The sequence below is a fragment of the Octopus bimaculoides genome, chromosome 2 (assembly GCF_046866305.1).
Source record: "Octopus bimaculoides isolate indiv1 chromosome 2, ASM4686630v1, whole genome shotgun sequence".
NCBI classification, from domain to species: domain Eukaryota; kingdom Metazoa; phylum Mollusca; class Cephalopoda; order Octopoda; family Octopodidae; genus Octopus; species Octopus bimaculoides.
This window is the reverse complement of record NC_142929.1, coordinates 116,439,810-116,461,019: the sequence shown is the minus strand read 5'-3', so window position 1 is coordinate 116,461,019 and position 21,210 is coordinate 116,439,810. Positions and strand designations below refer to the sequence as shown.

The 21,210-nt window shown below is 36.8% G+C and overlaps 1 protein-coding gene across 3 annotated transcripts in view; it reads right to left on the bottom strand.

Moving 5' to 3' along the window:
* The window catches only part of LOC106881129 (serine-protein kinase ATM), an 88,459-nt gene that overhangs the window by 5,652 nt on the left and 61,597 nt on the right, over positions 1-21,210 (bottom strand). For all 3 annotated transcript variants that reach the window (XM_014931398.3, XM_089347528.1, XM_014931399.3), the window contains 13 exons: positions 19,935-20,136; positions 16,759-16,926; positions 15,689-15,817; positions 14,962-15,164; positions 11,930-12,143; positions 8,985-9,092; positions 8,258-8,404; positions 7,258-7,399; positions 6,727-6,809; positions 5,903-6,043; positions 4,906-5,022; positions 3,838-3,987; positions 3,282-3,441 (listed from right to left, as the gene is read on the bottom strand). In XM_014931398.3, coding sequence (XP_014786884.2) covers positions 3,282-3,441; positions 3,838-3,987; positions 4,906-5,022; positions 5,903-6,043; positions 6,727-6,809; positions 7,258-7,399; positions 8,258-8,404; positions 8,985-9,092; positions 11,930-12,143; positions 14,962-15,164; positions 15,689-15,817; positions 16,759-16,926; positions 19,935-20,136 — 1,964 coding nt within the window. The remainder of the gene's footprint in view (positions 1-3,281; positions 3,442-3,837; positions 3,988-4,905; positions 5,023-5,902; positions 6,044-6,726; positions 6,810-7,257; positions 7,400-8,257; positions 8,405-8,984; positions 9,093-11,929; positions 12,144-14,961; positions 15,165-15,688; positions 15,818-16,758; positions 16,927-19,934; positions 20,137-21,210) is intronic.

Genomic DNA, 21,210 nt, shown 5'->3' with positions numbered 1-21,210 from the left:
AAGACAAGTTACTGCTTAGAGGCCTTCCCACCCTCATTAACTACACTAGTCAACAAGTATTTTTCATCAAGCATATGTCAAGGTGTACTTAGTGTAGTTTTTAATACTGATTTCAAATATACAATTAGTTTTTTGACATCACATACAGTTTTCAAGATGAGAAAGTTTTGGGGTTTTAGCTCATGTATTATATAGAAATTCCAATTAATGACGCGTATGCATGTATTTAATTTACATCATGGAAACATACCTTGAAAATAAATTACATTATTCATTGCTGCATAGTTCAGATGCAATATTTCATCATCTTAGATTAACCAATTAAAGTTTTGTCTGATGAAATACGTATTTCAACATCTCAAATTGTCCAGTCATAATTCATCTGATGAAATATTTCATCATCTCAAATTCAATACAAGTATAACCGTTTATATCTATTTCCTTACTTGTTTTATAGTGCTACAAGAAATTGTCCTGATGTATATTGTTATGTCTGTGGACATAAGTTCATGCCTTTTGACATTCCAATGATATGGAGGGAGCCGAAAGACCATTTTAATGACTGTTATTTTTGCTAAGTAAATGTCACAGGATTTTCTATGAAGAATAAGCACAAAACTGTGTATCCCAATTTGGATTCTGCAATGAGACCTGTGCCTCATAATGGAAGTCTGCTAATTCCAGTTCCACCAGATGATGGCACTGAAACATCAGATGATGATGCTGACTGTCACGTGGCTGACGGTGATAGCTTTGAACTTCAGAAATTTTCCAAAGCTGAATTGAATGACCTTGTCAGAGATGTATCCCTTTCAAAAGATAAAGCAGAACTGTTGGTATTAAGACTGAAGGAGAGGTATCTACTAGAGCACAGTGTTCATATAACTTATTTTCGGCAGAGAAATGTAGTTCCACAAACATGTTTTTCTGTTAAAGGCCCGCTTTGATTTTGCAGTAACATTGATGGACTTTTCAAATGTTTATCACAAAATCATGATCCTGCAGAGTGGCATTTGTTTATTGAGTCTTCAAAATGAAGTTTAACAGCTGTACTTCTCCATAATGGTAATTTGAAGCCCTCCATTCTTATTGCACACTCTGTTCATCTTCATGAATCATGAGAATATGGAACTTTTACTTCATGCCATTGCCTATGAAAGATACTCATGGAAAATATGTGGAGATTTGAAAGTTACTGGAATGTTAATGGGAATGCAGTCAGGTCTCACAAAATACTGTTGTTTCTTGTGTCTATAGGATAGTCGGGCAACCAATAGACATTTTTTGGAATCAAACTGGCAGGCAAGAACATCATACCAGCCAGGACTGTCTAGCGTCAAGAATACACCTCTTGTAGATCTATGTAATGTCTTATTACTTCCTTTGCACATAAAGCTTGGACTGATAAAACACTTTGTAAAGACACTAGGGAAGAGAAATGCCAGAGGGTTTGAGTACATTATAGAAAAGTTTCCCAAAATCACACAGGTGAAGTTGAAAGAGGTAACACATTTACTTTCTAAAAATATGTCCTTATTTATTATGTTAATGATTTCATATATACAAATATGTAAATATTTGCATGTATCTATTGAAAAACTGATACATGCTGCATACAAATGGAGTGAAATTTTGAAATCAGCATGAAAAATTAATCTGAAAAAGTTGGTTTTAATTTTGTTGACCAGTGCTATTAGTCATTCATTTAAGTGGAATAGAACAAGTGAACACATGGACATTAGAATTGGATACTTAGATGTAATAAACAGGTCTATGTACTTTTTTAGCACCATTTTTGCATGTTAGCATGAACAAGGATAGCTTTTGCTGGATCAGTTTGTAGTGAGACATGATAAAACTATTTTTTCACTGGGGTGTGAGTTAGTTGTGCTTGGACAGATGCTAACCAGGTAGAGTTGGCATTGTACAGATTCAAGCAACAACTTCTATCCAAGGCTAGAACACGCCTTCAAATAAGAAGTAAGTTCAGTTGCTGCTAGTACGTTGGACGATCAACCATGTTGCTTTGAAGCTCCTCCTTCTGTCAGCTTCGTCTAAAAATGGAAAGTGATATATTTTGCTTCCTTGGCTGTTATATTTCCAGAATGATTGACAAGTTATTTAAATTATTCTGAGCAACTTTGACTCTTCTATAACCAGTTCTTCACATGACATTTCAGTTATTGCTGCAAAGAGTTTATTTAATCAATATATCCGGCTTGGGGAATTTTGTCCTTTTAGCAGTACTAATGTCCACATTATGGAATCAATATTCATCTTCATATTTATGGCAGTTGAACTCCAGTAAAATATATGTGATCCATTCATGTCTTTCACTATATTTCCTTCAAACTGAGGTCTAATGTTTTTTTTAAATCCTTTTTCACACAATTGCTCAGCATTCTTAAAGGATATAAAAATAAATTATTTTATCTTAGCAAAACAAAATACTGCCTTCAGAATCTTTTTGTACACTGTTGACTTTCTTCATTATGACATTCTAGAATGAAACCAAAATTTAATTTGTCTAGTTATTTGAACATGTATCCTGTCAACTTTCATATTCATTATCATCATTTAATGGCTTTTAGTGAAGAATGTCACTGAAGAAAAAAAGAGTTCCATTTAGCAAAAATATGGGAGTCAGCAATATGACATGGTACAGAAAGTTATCATTAAGCACATTGTAATTTGCCTTTGGCAATATGCTGTGCTTGAGAAGACCCATCAAGCCAAGTGAAATCATAGTCATGGCTGATGCTGGTGTCACCTAACTGGCACCCATGCTGATGGCACATAAAGAGCACCTTTCAAGTGTTGGGCCTCACAGAGGCAAAGTGGCTGAGTTCCTTATGAGTGTTGGGCCTCAGGGAGGCAATGACCGAGTCCTTTGGCACCTGTGATGGTGGCATGTAAAAGCACCTGTTACATTCTCAGAGTGGTTGGCAATAGGAAGGGCATCCAGCTGTAGAAAATCATGCCAAATCAGACTCAAGTCTGGTGCAGCCTTCCAGCTTACCAGCCCTGGTCAAACCATAACTTGGCTTTTGCTAAAAGTTCATTACAGAGCCAGTTGCCCTTTCTAATGATAATCACTGAACTGTGAATTTAGTAGTGGACACAAGCTTTTGTCAGTCAGGTAGACTAGAATGAGTAGAGATATGTTCCTTGCTCATAGATGGAATACAACAGCTGTAGTAATGTTTGAGCTGGAGACCTTGTGATCAGCTGTACCCCACAAAGAAAAATCAATATGCACCAACATTCACATTAAAACTCACCAATAGAATTAGTGGCCACACTTTTGATATATGCCACATGACATTCATACCACTGGACTGGGTCAAGGAACTTTTCAAAGAAAAAGTGTCTCATCACAGGATGAAAATGTTGACAAATTTCTGTGTAGGCAGCCCTCTTCTGTGTTAATGTTCTTGCTGACTGAAAGAGAATATACAAAAATGTTAAGAGCTCCAGGAAGTACCAAGGGTGTCATAACAGTCAGTGTTTAGCTTTGGTGTTACAGTTTAATATGAATGAGAGATAATTATAACTCTGGATTAAGTGCCAGTCTATCACAAGTAGTTTCCATCAAAAAATCTGGAACCTATTCCATGTCAAGTTAAGTATCCTGTTCTGAGACAAGATGCAGTAAAATGTCTTTGGAAGGGAGAGTAAAATATAGTTGTTTTAATGATAACAAGAAGAGCAACACATATTTATAAATATTCAAACCAATGTGTGTGTTAGTCTCTCATAGCTTAATTTCCCAGATTATACAAGAAACTTGTAAAGTGAAAAGCTAAACTGGCTGATTTGAACCACTGAATGACTCACAGTTAAATTCTGACGACATTCTCCAACTGTCCAATCTTTAGGTCGATATTTTTGATGAGCTCCTTTATTTTTGGCAACAAGATATTCTCCCAGGGGCTGAGTTCCTTCACACCATTCCAGGAGGCCACTCCTTTGTGACAATGGAATTACCTAAAACGACAATTATTAAAGAAATGTCTTACCAGCAAGTGTTTCGAGATCTTAAGAAGAAAGATACATTAAAGTTGGTAAAAAAGTATAAGTTGAAGGAAAAGAGCTTGGGGCCATAACTCTCTTGCTACTATCATTTTAGTAAATGATGGCAGGTCTAAGCTGATCTTAATATAACCTATTAAGGCAACTGCTGCAAAATACTGGAACAACCCCACTTAATTTCATACACATTTATCATTTGACTAATGTGCATATAACAGCATCATCATTTTAGTGTCCACTTTTTCATGGTTGCATGGGTTGGACAGAGTTTATTGAGGCAGGGTTTCTACAACCGGGTGTCCTTCCTTTCACCAATCCTCATGTGTTTCTAGCAAGATAATATTTCTCCATGGCTAGACATGTTCTTGCAGAATATTGAAAATGAATGACACAACTTGTAGTATGACAGTGACGCTCATGTTCAATTATTCTGTGACATCAAGACAAGGATACACACACACTGGGACTGAACTCAAAACCATGTGACTGGGGAGCAACCATCTTAAACACACATCCACAACTGCACCTATTAAAACAACATTATAATACAGACTGTGGTAGAATATACTGATATGTTCTCTTAAAGGTGCAGATCAGGTCAAGTCATTACTCATCATATAGCAATCTAAGTGAAGGGAAAATACTAATACAAAGCTGGACCAATGTCATTGCAGAAATTGCAAGAATGATACGATAAACATAGTACAAAATATGTTAGATAATTTCATAGAGCAAACAAAAGTACCACACTGTTTTAGAGACACTAGATGTGGAATTGATAAAATATATGTACAGTGAAGATATTACTATTGGGCAGTTAGAGTTCACTTGAAGTTTTACTTCTTGACTGTGATCTAGCTGATAAAATCTTACCTTGTAAGTACGGATCTTTAACTGCCTTTTGTGAGCATCTGGGTCATTGTTAAGAAGTTCATTTACTAAACCAAACACTTGCTGCATAACAGCATCTTGTCTCAGGTCATCTCGTCCCTGTAATTAAAAGTTTATTAACAACTTAGCTCCAATCACACATACAACACATATTGTTTTCTACTCTAGGCACAAAGCCCAAAATTTTGGGGAGGGAGCCAGTTGATTTGATCGTCCCAGTACACAACTGGTACTTAATTTATTGGCTCCAAAAGGATGAAAGGCAAAGTTGACCTCGGTGGAATTTGAACTCAGAACGTAAAGACAGCCGAAATACCACTAAGCATTTTGCCCGGCATGCTAACGTTTCTGCCAGCTCACCGCCTTACACATAGAATATATATTGTAATAGTATGTAAGAGGTCGGTACCACCTCATTTATAACGTATATGTGACAGTATGTGGTAAGTCAGTATCACTATAGACCCAGTGTTTGTGTAAAGACAAATAAGAAGACATAAGCTCAAAATATTTGAAGAGAAGTATTGTAGATTTGTGTGACATATACTGACATGGAAACACTTATGATGATGTGATCTGATGATGATAATGATGACAACAGCGATTATACTGCTGCTGCTGGTAGTGGTGATGATGATGATGATAATGAAGATGATGTGGAATGGAAAACTAAGTTGATGTTCGTGAGATCTGAATGCCAAACCATACTTGTGGAGACTGAAATGCCTACTTCAATTTCCAATATAGCTTTAATAAAGCAGTGGAGTGGCATTGGAGTAGAGCATTGAATAAAATCAAGATATTTGGTTATGTCCCATTATATTCTGAGTTCAAATTTGAGAACTTCACGTTTTATCTATTTAGAGCCAGTGAAATCAGTATGACTTTTGTAGGTGGTGCACTTGATTTTAATCAACTGTAACTCTCCCTTATAAATTTGTGTCCTTGTGCTGTTATAAGAATTCATTATTTTTTTTACCTTAACAAGCTGCTTGTATTTCTTTCCATTGGATCCATGACACTGGATGATTTTTGGTAAATTGATGCCACCAGCTAACTTGAAAGTGTTGTCAAAGCCAATGATATATGGAATGTCTGAATAGTTGCCATCAGGCTGCACCTAAATCACACATAAGGAATGGTAAAGTACGCATGAGGATTACAAGATTCATAACTCTTTGAAAATTTGCCATTAAATTTTTAAAAGTTTCAATCAGCCATTTATCTTATACAACCAAACTATCTTCACAAATCATCTAGAAGGATTGGGTCAAAGATCAGTGTGTGGGCTTCCATTCTCTTTTTTGTACTATCTACCCTTTCTACTATTTCACATTCATTCCCAAGCTCCATTATCATCCTACATTCATTCCCACTCTCATCATCATCCTACAGTAATCTCACTTTCACCATACCCTATGGTAATCTCTCATTTCTACTATCACTCCTACATTTCTCCTACCGTTAAACCCAACAGTAACTTCACTCCCACCATCACTTGTACAGTACTCTTTTACTTTCACCATCATTTCTCACACTCTTACAATGCTTCTTTTTTCCACCAAATTCCTATAATTATCTTTCCTAAAACCACCACTACCTGCAATCATTATTCTGCAACACCCACATGTCATAGATAACGAATTGGAAACAGTTATATGATGGCTGATGGAAAATAAAAAAGTATAGGACAAGGTGGAAAATGAACCAGCTTTCAAAAGATGAAACCAGTGGGACCACAAAATGTTACATATGGCAGTAAGTGATGTGAAGATTTGAAAGAATCTCTTAAAAAATACTCACTGGGATAAATGCTGTTGCCACAGCAACATGATGGAGTTGTTTCTGTTTGTTAAGTTCTAAGGAGTTAGGTAAAGATAAAGCACCTGGATGAAAGAAAAGAACCATTAGACAAACAACTGAGAGAAATATAGAATATGTGGTGGGGGAAGGTCTATGGACAGAAAGAGTTTTCTATAAAAGACAAGGGGGTCTTCAAATTTTCTCTGATAATAAGTAATGAATTAATGAAAGAGATGAACTTTAAAATTTTCTGCGAGTGGCAGTGAGGTCATGTCATCTAGGCCACAGTCTGCTAATAAGGATATGTTGTGTGGTATGTAGTGTGGTAGTAAAGACGTTTCATTCAGTTGTATTTATTATATCACAGCCAGTTATAGGATCTAGTAATAGCATGCTATAGAATTTGGTCACAGCCAGTTATAGGATGGTTACCAGTTTAAGAGTTAATCACAGCTAGTTAGAGGATCTGGTTAGACCAGTAAATAAACACCAGGGAGGGATAAATCTGAAAATGGTTTTTGAAAGTCTTACCTGTTTGTGTCTTGTATTTCTGAACATCAAAGTAGGCCAGTTCGATATAGGCTTTACATAAATCCATCATCTCCCTTACACAATCTCCAATTTTAGATTTGGACAGTTCAGTCAGCAACTGTTTAGCAGCATTTACACGGTTCTGGGAAAATAGGAAAATAAATGAATAAATAAATAAATCATGCATTTTACATCTGCTTTCCATGCTGGCATGCGTCTGACAGGTCACCTCTGTCTGAGTCAGTTCTTATTCTGTTTGCCCTGATAGCCTCATAGTATCATTTTTGGAATGGAGCTTGGGTTCTATAGCAGGACACACTTCTTAATACCCCACCAACACACACACAAATGCACAGTACACAAAACAAAGCTCAAGTAAGAATTCAAGTACAGTTCACATATCTAGGATAGTGATAGTGCTGTTGTGGCACAAAACATCTTTGATGACCACAAAAGACCATTTAGTTGATTGACAAAGAATCTATCAATAAAACACTGCTTCCTCTGCCTCCCTCCAGATATGCTATTTCCTCTCTCTCTTCCACCACTACTATAATTACAAATACTCCCTTGAATTACCTATATATCCTCTTCAATCAGACCTGTCTCACACAGCTGTCTTCCTCCTTTTGTTAATCTTACTGTCTCTTGAATCACAGATTGTCATCAAGCTTTCTTAAAAGGAATTACAATCCTAGTCATTAAAGTTCCCAGAAAATCAAGACTGTCTGTTGCATAATTGGACAGCAAAAATGTGAGACCTTGTGTGAAGAGTATCATCGCTTTTGTAACCTGGGATCATAGGATGCCATCAGTGTAGTATGTAAAGAGCCTCGCTTGTTTTATTTTCTATTAATCTTTTCTTGGTAAAAAAATGTTTTTACAGAGCAGAAGAATTAACCCCCAGATTTGAGGACTGGTCATAGAGCAACCTCAACACCTATACAAGGTGGTGTGGTAATTCACTGAAGAGTTTACAGAAGAAAAAAGAAAATCTCACCTGATAACTGAGACCTTCCCCATCAGTATGAGTTTCAGTCTTTTTCTTAAATACTTGCAGATACTGACTATCTTCATGACTGTTGGCTAATGCCATGATAATAGGGAGGACATGGTGAGGATGGTCTTGTGTCACTTTACTTAAGATCTGGATAAAATAAAGAGATGACATAAAGATAAAAACACAGTAAATACATCAATAAGAATAAAATGTTGTATTGTGTGTATAGTACTTTATAACGTTAGGATGGAATTTGTAGCAGGTCACGTCTGACACATGATCTAACATGGGCACTACATAATCACTCAACAGCTAGCTAAGTTTCTCTCAAATCTCACCCTACATAATCTAGTCTTTGATACATGTTGTTTGATTAATAGATAGAATACTTACAGATGATACGCCACTGACTGGGACCACAGCTTGGGGCTAAACAGCAACAGTATCGACCACATAGGATAGGTAGGTCCACAAGGGAACTTTTGTAGAGTTTTTGACCTGCCAGAATTAACAGCCAAATCTTATTCTACCGTATTAAAATAGTAATGTAGATAATGCAAACTAAGAATCATTGTGTCTGCACAAAAGATAAGATGATTATGGTTGGATCACTTTGAACTTAGGTCCATTTGATAGGTTGACCTGGGGTTAAACAAAACCACATCCCACATATATATAACATAAAATGGATATAAAACTGTGAAAAAAAAAACTCAGACAGATGTACCTCGTTCAGTAATATCTGAAATGGTGTTTCATGTGAGTCCATTCTAGCAGCAAGTTGGTACATCAAAGGAAGGAATTTACAAGTTTTCACACAAGTTATTTTATATTTCTGCAATAAATCAATCAGAACACAATGTTTGAAACATCAAAATGTTTGTGTAGTTAAATAGGAGTCACAGATACTGGATAAAGTACAAAAGCAAAATCTTCAGGAATTATTAATTTCTGAAAGTAACCTCCACTTTTCAAGTGATGAATATGAACATTTACAAGTTGTTAAAGGCTTTTCAATGCTGACTGACAAAGTGACACCTGACAAACTTGATATTCTGTTTGAATGGTAGATAGGACATTTCTGGTAGAGACATTAAATAGTGCGTATGTCCAAAATACTCCCAATGATTCAGACCATAAGACTGTTGATACAACATACAGATATAGCATGAGCACTGTAACTAACGAATATTTTGTTAATATGCAATGCTGAATTCAAGTCTTCCAAAGGGCCAGAGGAAGGTAACAAGAAACTCCTCCTTAAATACTTTGTAGATGCCTTACCTAGAAAGTCACTGAGAGGTGCCTATGACTTGATGATTATCTTAAAGTATGTTGGTTTATATATTACAGATAGTTTAGGTCTATATATCATGTCAGTTAGCCCATATACCACGTCCATTTATCTATATATGATATGTATATTGGATTATCAAGCCAAGTGAGACCATAATCCGAGGCCTCTGCCAGGAAAATAGCCAGCCCACTTATGCGTACCTTTCCTTCATTGGACACTAAACTCCGCTTGCGAAGACCTGTTGGGGCAAGTGAAATCTAAATCGTGATGGCACCTGTACCAGTGGAGCGCTAAGAGCACCATCCATGCGTAATCATTGCCAGAGCAGCTGTCTGGCTTCCGTGTTAGTGGCACGTAAATAGCACCATTTGAGCGTGATCGTTATCAGCGTCGCTTTACTGGCACATGAAAAAACATTCGAGCGAGGTCGTTGCCAGTGCCACTGAACTGGCTCCTGTGCAGGTGGCATGTAAAATACACCATTTTGAGCGTGGCCACTGCCAGTAGCGCCTGACTGGCCTTCGTGCCGCACGTAAAAGCACTCACTACACTCTCAGAGTGGTTGGCGTTAGGAAAAGCATCCAGCTGTAGAAACTCTGCCAAATCAGATTGGAGCTTGGTGTAGCCATCTGGTTTGCCCGTCCTCAGTCAAATCATCCAAACCATGCTAGTATGGAAGGCGGACGTTAAATGATGATGATGATGATGACGATGATATTTGTTGGTTAATATATACAGCATATCTGTTGGTCAATATCCCAATGTCTGTTGAGCTATATATCACAAACAGGTCTACATATTGCATACTTGTTAGTCTTTATATCATATATCTGCTGGAGCATATACTATATATTTATTAGTCTATATCTCAAATGTCTATTGATCTATATATCACATATCTGTTGACCTATATATGAAATACCTCTTATGGTCATTGACCAGTAGAAATGAGTTGTAATGTCAATGGTGCCAAGCTGTATTTGCCTTTCCCTTTCCCTTGGACAGCATCAGGGTCATGGAGAGAGAAGGCTGGTATGTGAGAGACTGCTGGTCTTCCATAAACAATTTTGCCTGGACTTGTGCCTTGGAGGGTAACTTTTTAGGTGCAATCCTATGGTCATTCATGACCGAAGGGGATCTTTTATCCTATATATCATATATCTGCTGGAACATATACCATATACCTATTAGTCTATCCCAAATGTCTGTTGATCTATATATCAAACATCTGTTGGTCTATATATGAAATACCTCTTCTAGTCATCGACCAGTGGACAAATATTATATACTTTGTTTCTCAGTGCTCATGAAATCATCTTCATAAAAAGTTATGGTGTGAAAATATTTCAAAAGATAAATATTTTCACCTTAACACGTTAATCTTGTATTTACACGAGAGAGGAATTCTATAATACATTTTAGATAATTAAAACAACTTCAACAAATACAGCAAGGCATTTTGTCCAATATTTCAATGACTCTGTCTAATAATAACAAATCTGTTTGTAACACAGACACAAGCCCTGAAAGTTTGGAGGAGTGGGTAGTTGGTTAAATCAGACCCAGGACTTGTCTACTACTTACTTTATCAAAACTTAGAGGTATGAAAGACAAAGTTGACCTCAGTGAAATCTGAACCCAGAATGTAAAGAGATGTAGCGAAATACCACAAGGCATTTTGTCTGATGCTCTAACGATTCAACCAATTTGCTACTCTTGGTACAACTGCACAAATCTTAGTTGTGTACATGTATTGATGAAATGAGCTGAAATTGATCTAAGTGAATTATTAATTCATAAATAATTCATCATTTTCTCTTATGTTCATTTTCCAAGTTGGTATGGGTCAGACAGTCCAACAGAGCCCAAATTTGTTTTGGTTACTGTTTTCCAAGAGAAAGCTAAGAGACCTTGCCTCTTTCATCAAATTTCATTTGGCATGGTTCCTATGACTGGATGCTTTCCTAACACCAACTACTTTACAGAGTTTACTGGGTGTGTTTTTTCATGGCATCAGCACTACAGAGATCATCATATCCTTAACAAGACAAGACTAAAGGACCCTCTTGAACTCTACAAAGTTTCTGTCCCTCCATCAAACACATTTTTTCTAAAGCATCAGTACCAGAAAGGATGTGAAGTCCCTGCCAAGACAAGACTAAGTCTTCTCAAGCCTAAAATGACTTTGCTCATTCATCCACCACAATATAAAATACACTGGAAGCACTTTATCGTGATGCTAAAAGAAAGCAGGCTTTAGGTTTAATCTCATAGGTTACATCTCTATACACCAAAAGACAGAAAAAGAAAAAAAAAATTTACATTTTTCTTTAGAATTCATTCAACAGAACAAACTGGAAATGTTTACTACTCACCCGTAGAAGCTTTGTGACATTTGGAGATCGAGCATTGTCAAACCAAAGAGAAACAAATGTAAATATGTGAATATCATGATGGTCACCAAAGTGAAGACATTTGATGAAATTTACAATGGCTTTCTGGAGGAACTTGTAACAGTCTTCTGTTGCAGCTGACACTTCTGCTTCATCAATGGCTGACTGACGCTGGAGGGTGGACACAAACCTGTTGCTGCAATTTGCAAAGGAGACATATTTCTGTAGCTATAGAAAAAGCAGCTATATTTTCTTACCAGAAGAATAGCTATAGTGTCCCCTGACTGGCTCCCGTGCCGATGACATGTAAAAAGCACCATCCAAATGAGGTCAATGCCAGTGCCCTGACTGGTTCCTGTGCTGGTAGCACATAAAAAGCCTCATCTGAACATGGTCAATGTCAGTGCCCTCTGACTGGCTCCTGTGCTGGTGGCACATAAAGAGCACCCACTACACTCTCAGAGTTGTTGGCATTAGGAAGGGCATCCAGCAGTAGAAACATTGCCTGATCAGACTGGAGCCTGGTGTAGCCCATTGGCTTGCCAGACCTCAGTCAAACCGTCCAACCCATGCCAGCATGGAAAGCAGATGCTAAACAATGAAGATGATGATGGTGATGATAGCTGCAAGAGAAATTTCTAGCCAAAGATAAACTTCTGTACTTGGCTTTCGTTGACATGGAGAAAGACTTTGACAGAGTACTCCAATCCCTTATCTTGTGGTCAATGTGGAAACTAGGGATAGATGAGTGGTTGGTGAGAGCTGTACAAGCCATGTACAGGGATGCAGTCAGTAAGGTGAGGTTTGGCAACAAGTATAGTGAAGAGTGCCAGGTAGAAGTAGGGGTCCACCAAGGATCAGTCCTCAGTCCTCTCTTATTCATCATAGTCCTCCAGGCAATAACAAGAATTCAAGACAAGCTTCCCCTGGGAGCTCCTCTATGCTGATGACCTTGCTCTAATAGTTGAGTCACTACCAAAACTAGAGACAAAGTTTCAGGTGTGAAAGCGAGGTCTAGAATCAAAGGGCCTTAGGGTCAATCTAAGCAAAAACCAAAGTCTTAGTAAGTAGAAAGGCAGACAAATCACAAATCCCTTCAAGTAGGTGGCGCTGCTCGATCTGTAGAAAAGGCATAGGTAGAAACTCCAGAAGATGTACCTGGTGAAAGCTATTGACACATATGAGGTGCAGCAATAGCAAAAGAAGATTAAATGGGAAGATAGTTTTCATGTGTGACAGACACACAGGGGCAATAAATACCAAAGATGTACAGAAACCATCTCCATCACATGGAGTGGGAAAAAACTAGAAGTAGTTGATAGCTTCCATTACCTAGGTGACCAAGTCAGTAACAGGAGTGGATGCTCTGAGAGTGTAGCTGCTAGAGTAAGAATAGCCTGGGCAAAGTTCAGAGAGCTCCTACCTCTAGTGGTAACAAAGGGCCTCTTGCTCAGAGTGAAAGGTAGACTGTATGATGCATGTGTTTGAACAGTCATGCTACACGGTAGTGAAACATGGGATGTGACTGGTGAGGACATGCATAGGCTTGAAAGAAATGAAGCTAGTACACTCCACTGGATGTTTAATGTCAGTGTGTATACACGACAGAGTGTAAGCACCCTGAGAGAAAAGTTGGACATAAGAAGCATCAGATGTGGTGTGCATGACAGACGACTGCACTGGTCATGTGTTGTGTATGGATGAGGACAGCTGTGTGAAGAAGTGTCACACCCTAACAGTGGAGGGTACATGTGGAAGAGGTAGACCCAGGAAGACATGAGATGAGGTGGTGAAGCACGACCTGCGAATGTTGGGCCTCACAGAAGCAATGACAAGCGACTGAGACCTTTGGAGATATGCTGTGAAGACCTGGCAAGCCAAATGAGATCGTAGCCATGGTCAATGCCAGTGTCGCATAACTGGCCCATTTAAAAGCACCCTTCAATCGTTGGGCAATATGCTGTGCTTGAAAAGACCTGTTGAGCCAAGTGAAATCATAGTCATGGCCGATGCCAGTGCCGTCTGACTGGCTCCCATGCCGGTGACATGTAAAAAGCACCATTTGAGCATGCCCAATGCCAGTGCCGCCTGACTGGCGCCTGTGCTGGTGGCACATAAAATGTACCATTCAAGGATGACCAATGCCAGTGTCACCTGACTGGCACCTGTGCCGATGGCATGTAAAAAGCACCATTTGAGCATGGTCAATGCCAGTGCCACAGGACTGGCTCCCATGCCGCTGGAACGTATAAAAGCACCCACTACACTCTTGAAGGGGTTGGTGTTAAGAAGGGCATCCAGCTGTAGAAAACTTGCCAGATCAGATTGGAGCCTAGTGCAGCCATCTGGCCTGCCAGTCCTCAGTCAAACCACCCAACCTATGCCAGCATGGAAAGTGGACGTTAAACAATGATGATGATGATGATGATGACATATTAACAAAATAATGAAATAGAAATATAAATACTCCACATGAACCAGTAACTAAAGCAACATATGAAAGATCACATAAACATGTTTATTATTGCAATAAGATTCAACCTGCCTACACACTCCTGCAGTTATATGCTAAATCATCTTCAAACATCTTTGCTAATGATGGTACAAATGTTTATGACCTTATGCTTATGAATACGAATGGTCATTGTGGTAGTAGGGTGCAGCCTCAATCTGACATATTCTGTTTAGCTAAACTGCAGTTTCTTTGCCAGGACTATTGTAAAACTGGAATATTATAAATGATTAATGGAAAGGCAATTACATGCCTCTAGTGTTATCATCCCACTCTGCTGTTACGGGTCGATATTGTTTTAATTTTGAATTCAATGTTGCTTTTAGTTTTTTATTTCTTATATTATTTTTTTTTATATATACTACTTACCTTCCATTTTGTTCTTATGATTGTATAATTGTAATTGTAATTCTCTATTTCTTTATTTCTATGATGATGATGATGATAAGATATGATAATAATAACAATGATAATGACAGTGATGCTAGTATAGTTTACTTACTTCACATTACCTTCCAGGTTACACAGTTCCCGTACATCTCTTTGTGCATCCTTCATCAAGTCCTTCTTCACTCCAAAATCCTTGGAGTTCATGTAATTTCTAATATTGCGGTATTGTTGGTGTGCATAGTTTGCTAGAGAGGCATGTGCTTCAATAGCAACATTGCTTTTGGTAGATTCTGTATCTTGCAGCTTTGAGACAGCCTATGAATTGGACAATAAAGGACATACATTAGAAAAACCATAACAGCAACATAGACAGAAAACAAGAGGTAACATGTTCTGATTAATGCAACATCTCTTTCAATGAAGAATGAAGTGTGAATACTATTTGCAGTGTAGTCTCAAACTTAACTGAAGTGTGTCGTGTCCAGTGTTTGAATTGTGTCACATACAGTTTTTTTTTTAAAGGTTTATCACATGAAGAAAAGCAGCAATCATTATGCTTTTCAAGGCTTTTGGAAAATATGAGGTAGTTATCCTCAGATTGGAGACAAATGCTTACATCATCAGAGTGGACTCTACTGAAGGCACTCATGGGTTAGGTAGGTGGCACTTAACAGTGCTAATAGACAAGTTAATGATGCAGGTTGATATTGTAAAGGAAACTTTAATACTGCCAGTTGGCACTTTAGTGGAGCAGAGACACAGGGTATGAAAAATTGATGGTACAAAGACAATTCATGGGAATTGATATAATTATAGGAAGTTATTTTTGATGTTCTTACCTTAGCAAGATAAAACTGCATAATAACTTTTGGATTCTCTGATCGTGTCTCAGCCAACCAATTACCATAGGTATTCAGTGCTGATGGATAAAGTTGAGCAATTTCACTACATACCACTCCAGTGGCATCCTAATGGAAGAAAGAACAAAAAAAAAAAGTAATAAACTGTTCAAGTGGTCATAAAAACATACTACAGAGTAGAATGACTTCATATTGGTGCATCAAACAAAATTACTGTAAGTGGTGGCAGCATAATAAAATTGGTGAGTGCTTCTTTAGTTTGCAGTGTTGTGTTACAATTTCTTTGGGAACTTGGACCACTAACAATAGTCCTATGACCAGTTCCTAACTCCAATCCAGAATGGACTTGGAAAAAAATTACCAGTTTATTTAGTACTAAGTTTTCTTTAAAAAAAAATACTTATTACCAATTGTTAATACAATCCACTACATTTACAAACTTTTGTATCCTTGATGGCACAAGTTTTTCATTTACAGTCAAGTTTCCTGGAGTAGATTTTATAAGTTTGGATATTTGCCAGTATGAACAGACAGAATAAATATTTTTATATCTAGATACCTTACAGATCTCACTGGAATCCCTTACAGACCTAATCAAAGTGTTTTATTAAACACATTGAAACTCTTTATTAATCCAATCAAATCCACTTAACGACTTCTGATAATCTTTATGACCACATCAAGGCACCTCAATGACTACACTGAAGTCCCTTATTGACCATCTTTAAACTCTAGAACACTTCAACTACCATTTCTTCGTTCATTACTGCTAGGCTTTAGAAATTTCTTTCATCATATGAGCTGCTAGAAAAACCATTCCAATATGAAATGAGGATAGGAGATTCTCAAAGGCAATACAAAATAAGGAAAGTAATGTTGTGATTAGTCTAAAGTCACAAAAAAAAAAAAAAAACAGCTGTGGTAAGGTTTGAACACGTTAGGAGTAGATTTTATAAGTTTGGATATTTGTATATCAGTAATATGAAACCATAACTAAACAACCACCATACAAATGACAGAAAGGGTGAAGAGAACACAAACTGACATACTCCCTCTAACTGTATGATGATAGTCTTCATCAGATTCTTAGCTGCAGTTTGTTCACCCCGCTTCCATAGAAAATTAGCTCTCTCAAAATCAGTTTGTAAAATTACAGATTGTTCCAATGTGTGTTTCTTCTTTAACTCATCCAGAAGGTAGAGGCAACGTTCAGCAATCTAGAAAGATCCAATAAAAGGAATATTAATGAGTGTGTGTGTACGTATGTATCTAGTTCTGCTTACATGAGCGTTTTTGAGAGTGTATTTGTAAATAAGAGTTCTTGTCCACAGCAGCTAAGGAGCATCTTGAAACAGGAAAGGAAAATATGATGAGAAGACAGACAACAAAAGAGTCTACAAATTCAATTCCCTTTGAAATCCCCTCCTTGTATATGTCTCTGCTGTCATTGATTTGCAGCAGTTTAAGCGAAACATCAATCCCACTAGTCTCAAAGGGCTTGCATAAGCCATAGGCATCACTCCTTCCAGAAAACTTACTGAATAAAATAAGAAAAATGTTATCAGTATCAGAGATACATTGTGTATATAACTTTAAATCATGTCACCTGTATAGTCAACCAGGTGATACATGAAGGAGCCATGCCCAATGACTGGAGTAGCAGTACTATAGTCAACTGCTACAAAGGTAAAGGTGACACATTAGAGAGGAATAATTACAGAGGTATCAAATTGTTGGATCAGGTGATGGGAGTCAGAGAGAGGGTCATAGCCCATAGCCCAATTAATTAGGGAGAAAGTTAGTTTACATTATTTATATTTGACAGATATTTGTCCTCATCTTGTTTGTTGTTAACACATTTCAGCTGATATACCCTCCAGCCTTCATCAGGTGTGTTGGGGAAATTTCGAACCTGGGTTCTCATTCCTAAGGTATTTTTCGATGTTATTATTATCATTGTTATTATTATTATTATTGCTTGGAATTGAACTCAGAATGAGAGAAAAGTTGGACATAAGAAGCATTAGATGTGGAGTACATGAGAAATGACTGCGCTGGTATGGTCTCAAAAGAGAGAGAAGCTAATACAGATTTGTTAATCTGGTAAAAATGATGATTTAGGACAGTAATTTAAGAGGCTGATTGACGAGATTTAATGAGACATGATGTTAATGTATTTCTGAGTACTATTGTTGATAATGAATGCAAAATAATTCCAGCAAAGAATCAAAACTAAAGTTAAGACTAAATTGGAAACACTTTATCTATCTGGCTACAACAACAACAACAATAAATAATGTATGTGATGATGATAATAAAAACCAAGTTATTGTTGCTTAACACCAGGTCAGCTTTGATTGAGTAGAAACATGATCAAAAATGTTCCAATTACGATCTTCTGGTCTCTTTTTATTCAGAAATAATGTATCTATAAAAACACTATCCAGTGTATCCTTTTCTTTTTGAAAATAATAGGGCATGATGAATATTTGGCTACTATTTCAAGTAGGTTGAATAGAGGGGTCCTCATTAGTTTGTATCAACTGCAAATAAGAGAAGGAAGATTGCTGAAGCTAAAAAGATTTTTTTACGAGAATTGGTGATTTGTTTGTCTGAATCGATTCGGAGAGATGAAAAGCTGTGAACATAAAAAATAGTGTATCATCATACCATAAAGCAAATAACAACAACAGTGCCAGCAACCTTGGGAATGATTTAAAATAAGCAGAAAATCACATGATCAAAACCTCAGGACTTACACATATATGCAACAAAGAGAAAATAATACAAGACATTGCATATATATTACACATAATACTTTTAGGGCAATATAAAACAAAAACCAAACACTGCAAATACCCAAGACAATAGATATACATTAAGTTGTACAGAGAAAGCACATAATAAACATAAGATGACTAAAATAAAAAAGAGTAACAATGATTCCTAGCTTCATGTAGAGGAACAATCAATTTATTTGATATCAGTACTCTACTAGTGCTTAATTTTATTGCTTTCTGCAGGATGGAAGGCAAAGGTGGCCTCTGAGAACTGAACTCAAAATGTGAAGGAACGTAACTAAATACCACAGCCACTGTTTCTGACATTGCAACATCCTAATGACAGCACCAATATTAATAATAATATTAAAAACTTCTGTCATTGGCATAATGAAGGGGCTGAAACATATCTTCCAACATTAATTAGTTTCATTAATTCTATGTTTTAAGGGTGATGTTACTATTCATCTTTGGAGAGGGATGATAAAATAAGCACCAGTCATATACTAAAGTTGATTCAGTCAATTATACCCTGCTCCAAAATCTCTGGCTTCATGGTTTATGATAGATATTATTAGTATTAATATTCTCAATGCACTATTACCTTTGCTGATAAAGAGATTCTTTTTTTGAGCAAAGAGTAGCTTGTATGATGTTTGTGCATGAAATGTAATACTACATAATAAGATGTAGGTATTCAATACAGAGGATGATCAAAAGTTGGAAATAATTAAGCAAGCTCTACTGGATGTGTAATGTTAGAATGCATGAAGTACCTTGGGAACAGGTGAGCTGAGAGAAAAACTGGGTAAAAGGGGAATCAAGGAAGAAGATTGTATTGGTTTGGACATCGAAATGCATATGAATGATGACTTGAATAAAGATGTGCCAGGATATGTGTGAAAAAAGAAACCGTTTAAGTAGAAAACCACAGAAGATATGGGAAGAAGTGACAGAAGCTAATCTCAAGATGTAGAATGTCATAAAAGAGATGACAGAGGAACACAAGATGCTGTGTTGGAGAGGACCCATCCAAACCATGCAAGCATGGAAAAGTAATGAGAATGATTATTATGACAGTGGATCAGCTGAACTGATAGAATGTCAGCAGAGTATTAAAAACATACTTTCTGATATTTAATTGTGCTCTTTTATATTCTGAGTTTAAATCCTGATGATTCCTAGTTTGTTTTTCATCTTTCTGTGGAAAAAATAATGAGGCAAACTGAATTAACTAAAACTTCCTCCAAAATGTGTGATCTTGTGCCAATGTTAGTTACATTTGAGGATCCCAGAAGTGTACTTAATACCATAGAATAAAAATTTGCCAAAAAACAGGGAAATAGCAGTTGACAAAACAACCACCACCAAAGAAACTAACAAAAATTACAAGAATATTTTCAAATGAAGTTGTGATACCAAGTATGTGATGGCAAATATTTTACCTCATATTTGCCATCTTGACAAGCAGCTTTGATAAGGTTCTGGTACTGCCTGGCAAGACCATCAAGTTGATGTCCTGGTTGTTCACCACACACTGATAGCAACACACAACACAGATGTTGTACTGGCTCCACAAACTCAAAGTCAGCCCTCCAAATCTGCCGCTGTATTTCCCATTTCTCAAGAAGCATGTGCAAGTTATTGCTGAAATATAAGAAAAATTGTTTGAGTCTATGTTTTAAGGTTGATGTTACTCTTCATCTTTGGAGAGGGACGATAAAATAAGCACCAGTCATATACTAAAGTTGATTCAGTCAATTACACCCCGCCCCAAAATCTCTGGCTTCATGGTCTATGATAGATATTATTAGCATTAATATCATCAATGCACCATTACCTTTGCTGATAAAGAGATTCTTTTTTTGAGCAAAGAGTAGCTGAAACCATGGAAATATATAAAAACCACACTGTCTCTTGTTCGTTCAAAGATAATATTAGCTAACCCCTAATATTTTTTAAATAACACTATAACTAACTAAAATAGCCTGGCACACACTTCACACTACAATATGTACATAAGTCTGTAATAGCATCAGTCCCACTTTACAACACACTGCAGAATATCCTGTTATAGCCTTATTCCCACATCCAACCACACTATATCTATAATCAACCAAAGTCAACTTTGCCATTTATTTTTCCAGGGTTGATACTTTATTATGTACACACATACACACACAATATCTGCAGAATGATGACCAGACTTTACAGTCCTTAAAAAAAATGCTTTTCACCTGTGTCCATAAGCACACTCTATTGTACACAAGGCTGATGGATGCTACACACACACACACACACACACACACACACACACACATTCATATGTATTAGTTTACTTGTTCGTAAATATGGGATTAGATTTTCCTATGTATCCTATCCTAATTTAAGATTGAAGGATATGATTTGAAGGAGATTTGGTTGCTACATCTGGTTACACGACTGCACAGATGTCTTCTCTTGTTGGCTCAAAGTAAACTTTGAAGTTGTGCAGTTCCAGATCAGTCATACTTAAAAAAAAAAAAAACTATGATGAAAGGTATCATGACTGTTTTATCATTTGTATATCAGGCTGTATATTGTTTAATATAGCTCTTTTTTAATAACGTGGAATTTGAGAATTTTAGCTATTATTTTCATATCTAATGGTAAAATTGTTTGAGCTTAAGATGAGTGTTTACAAATAATACAATATCATCATTTAACATCTGTTTTTCATGC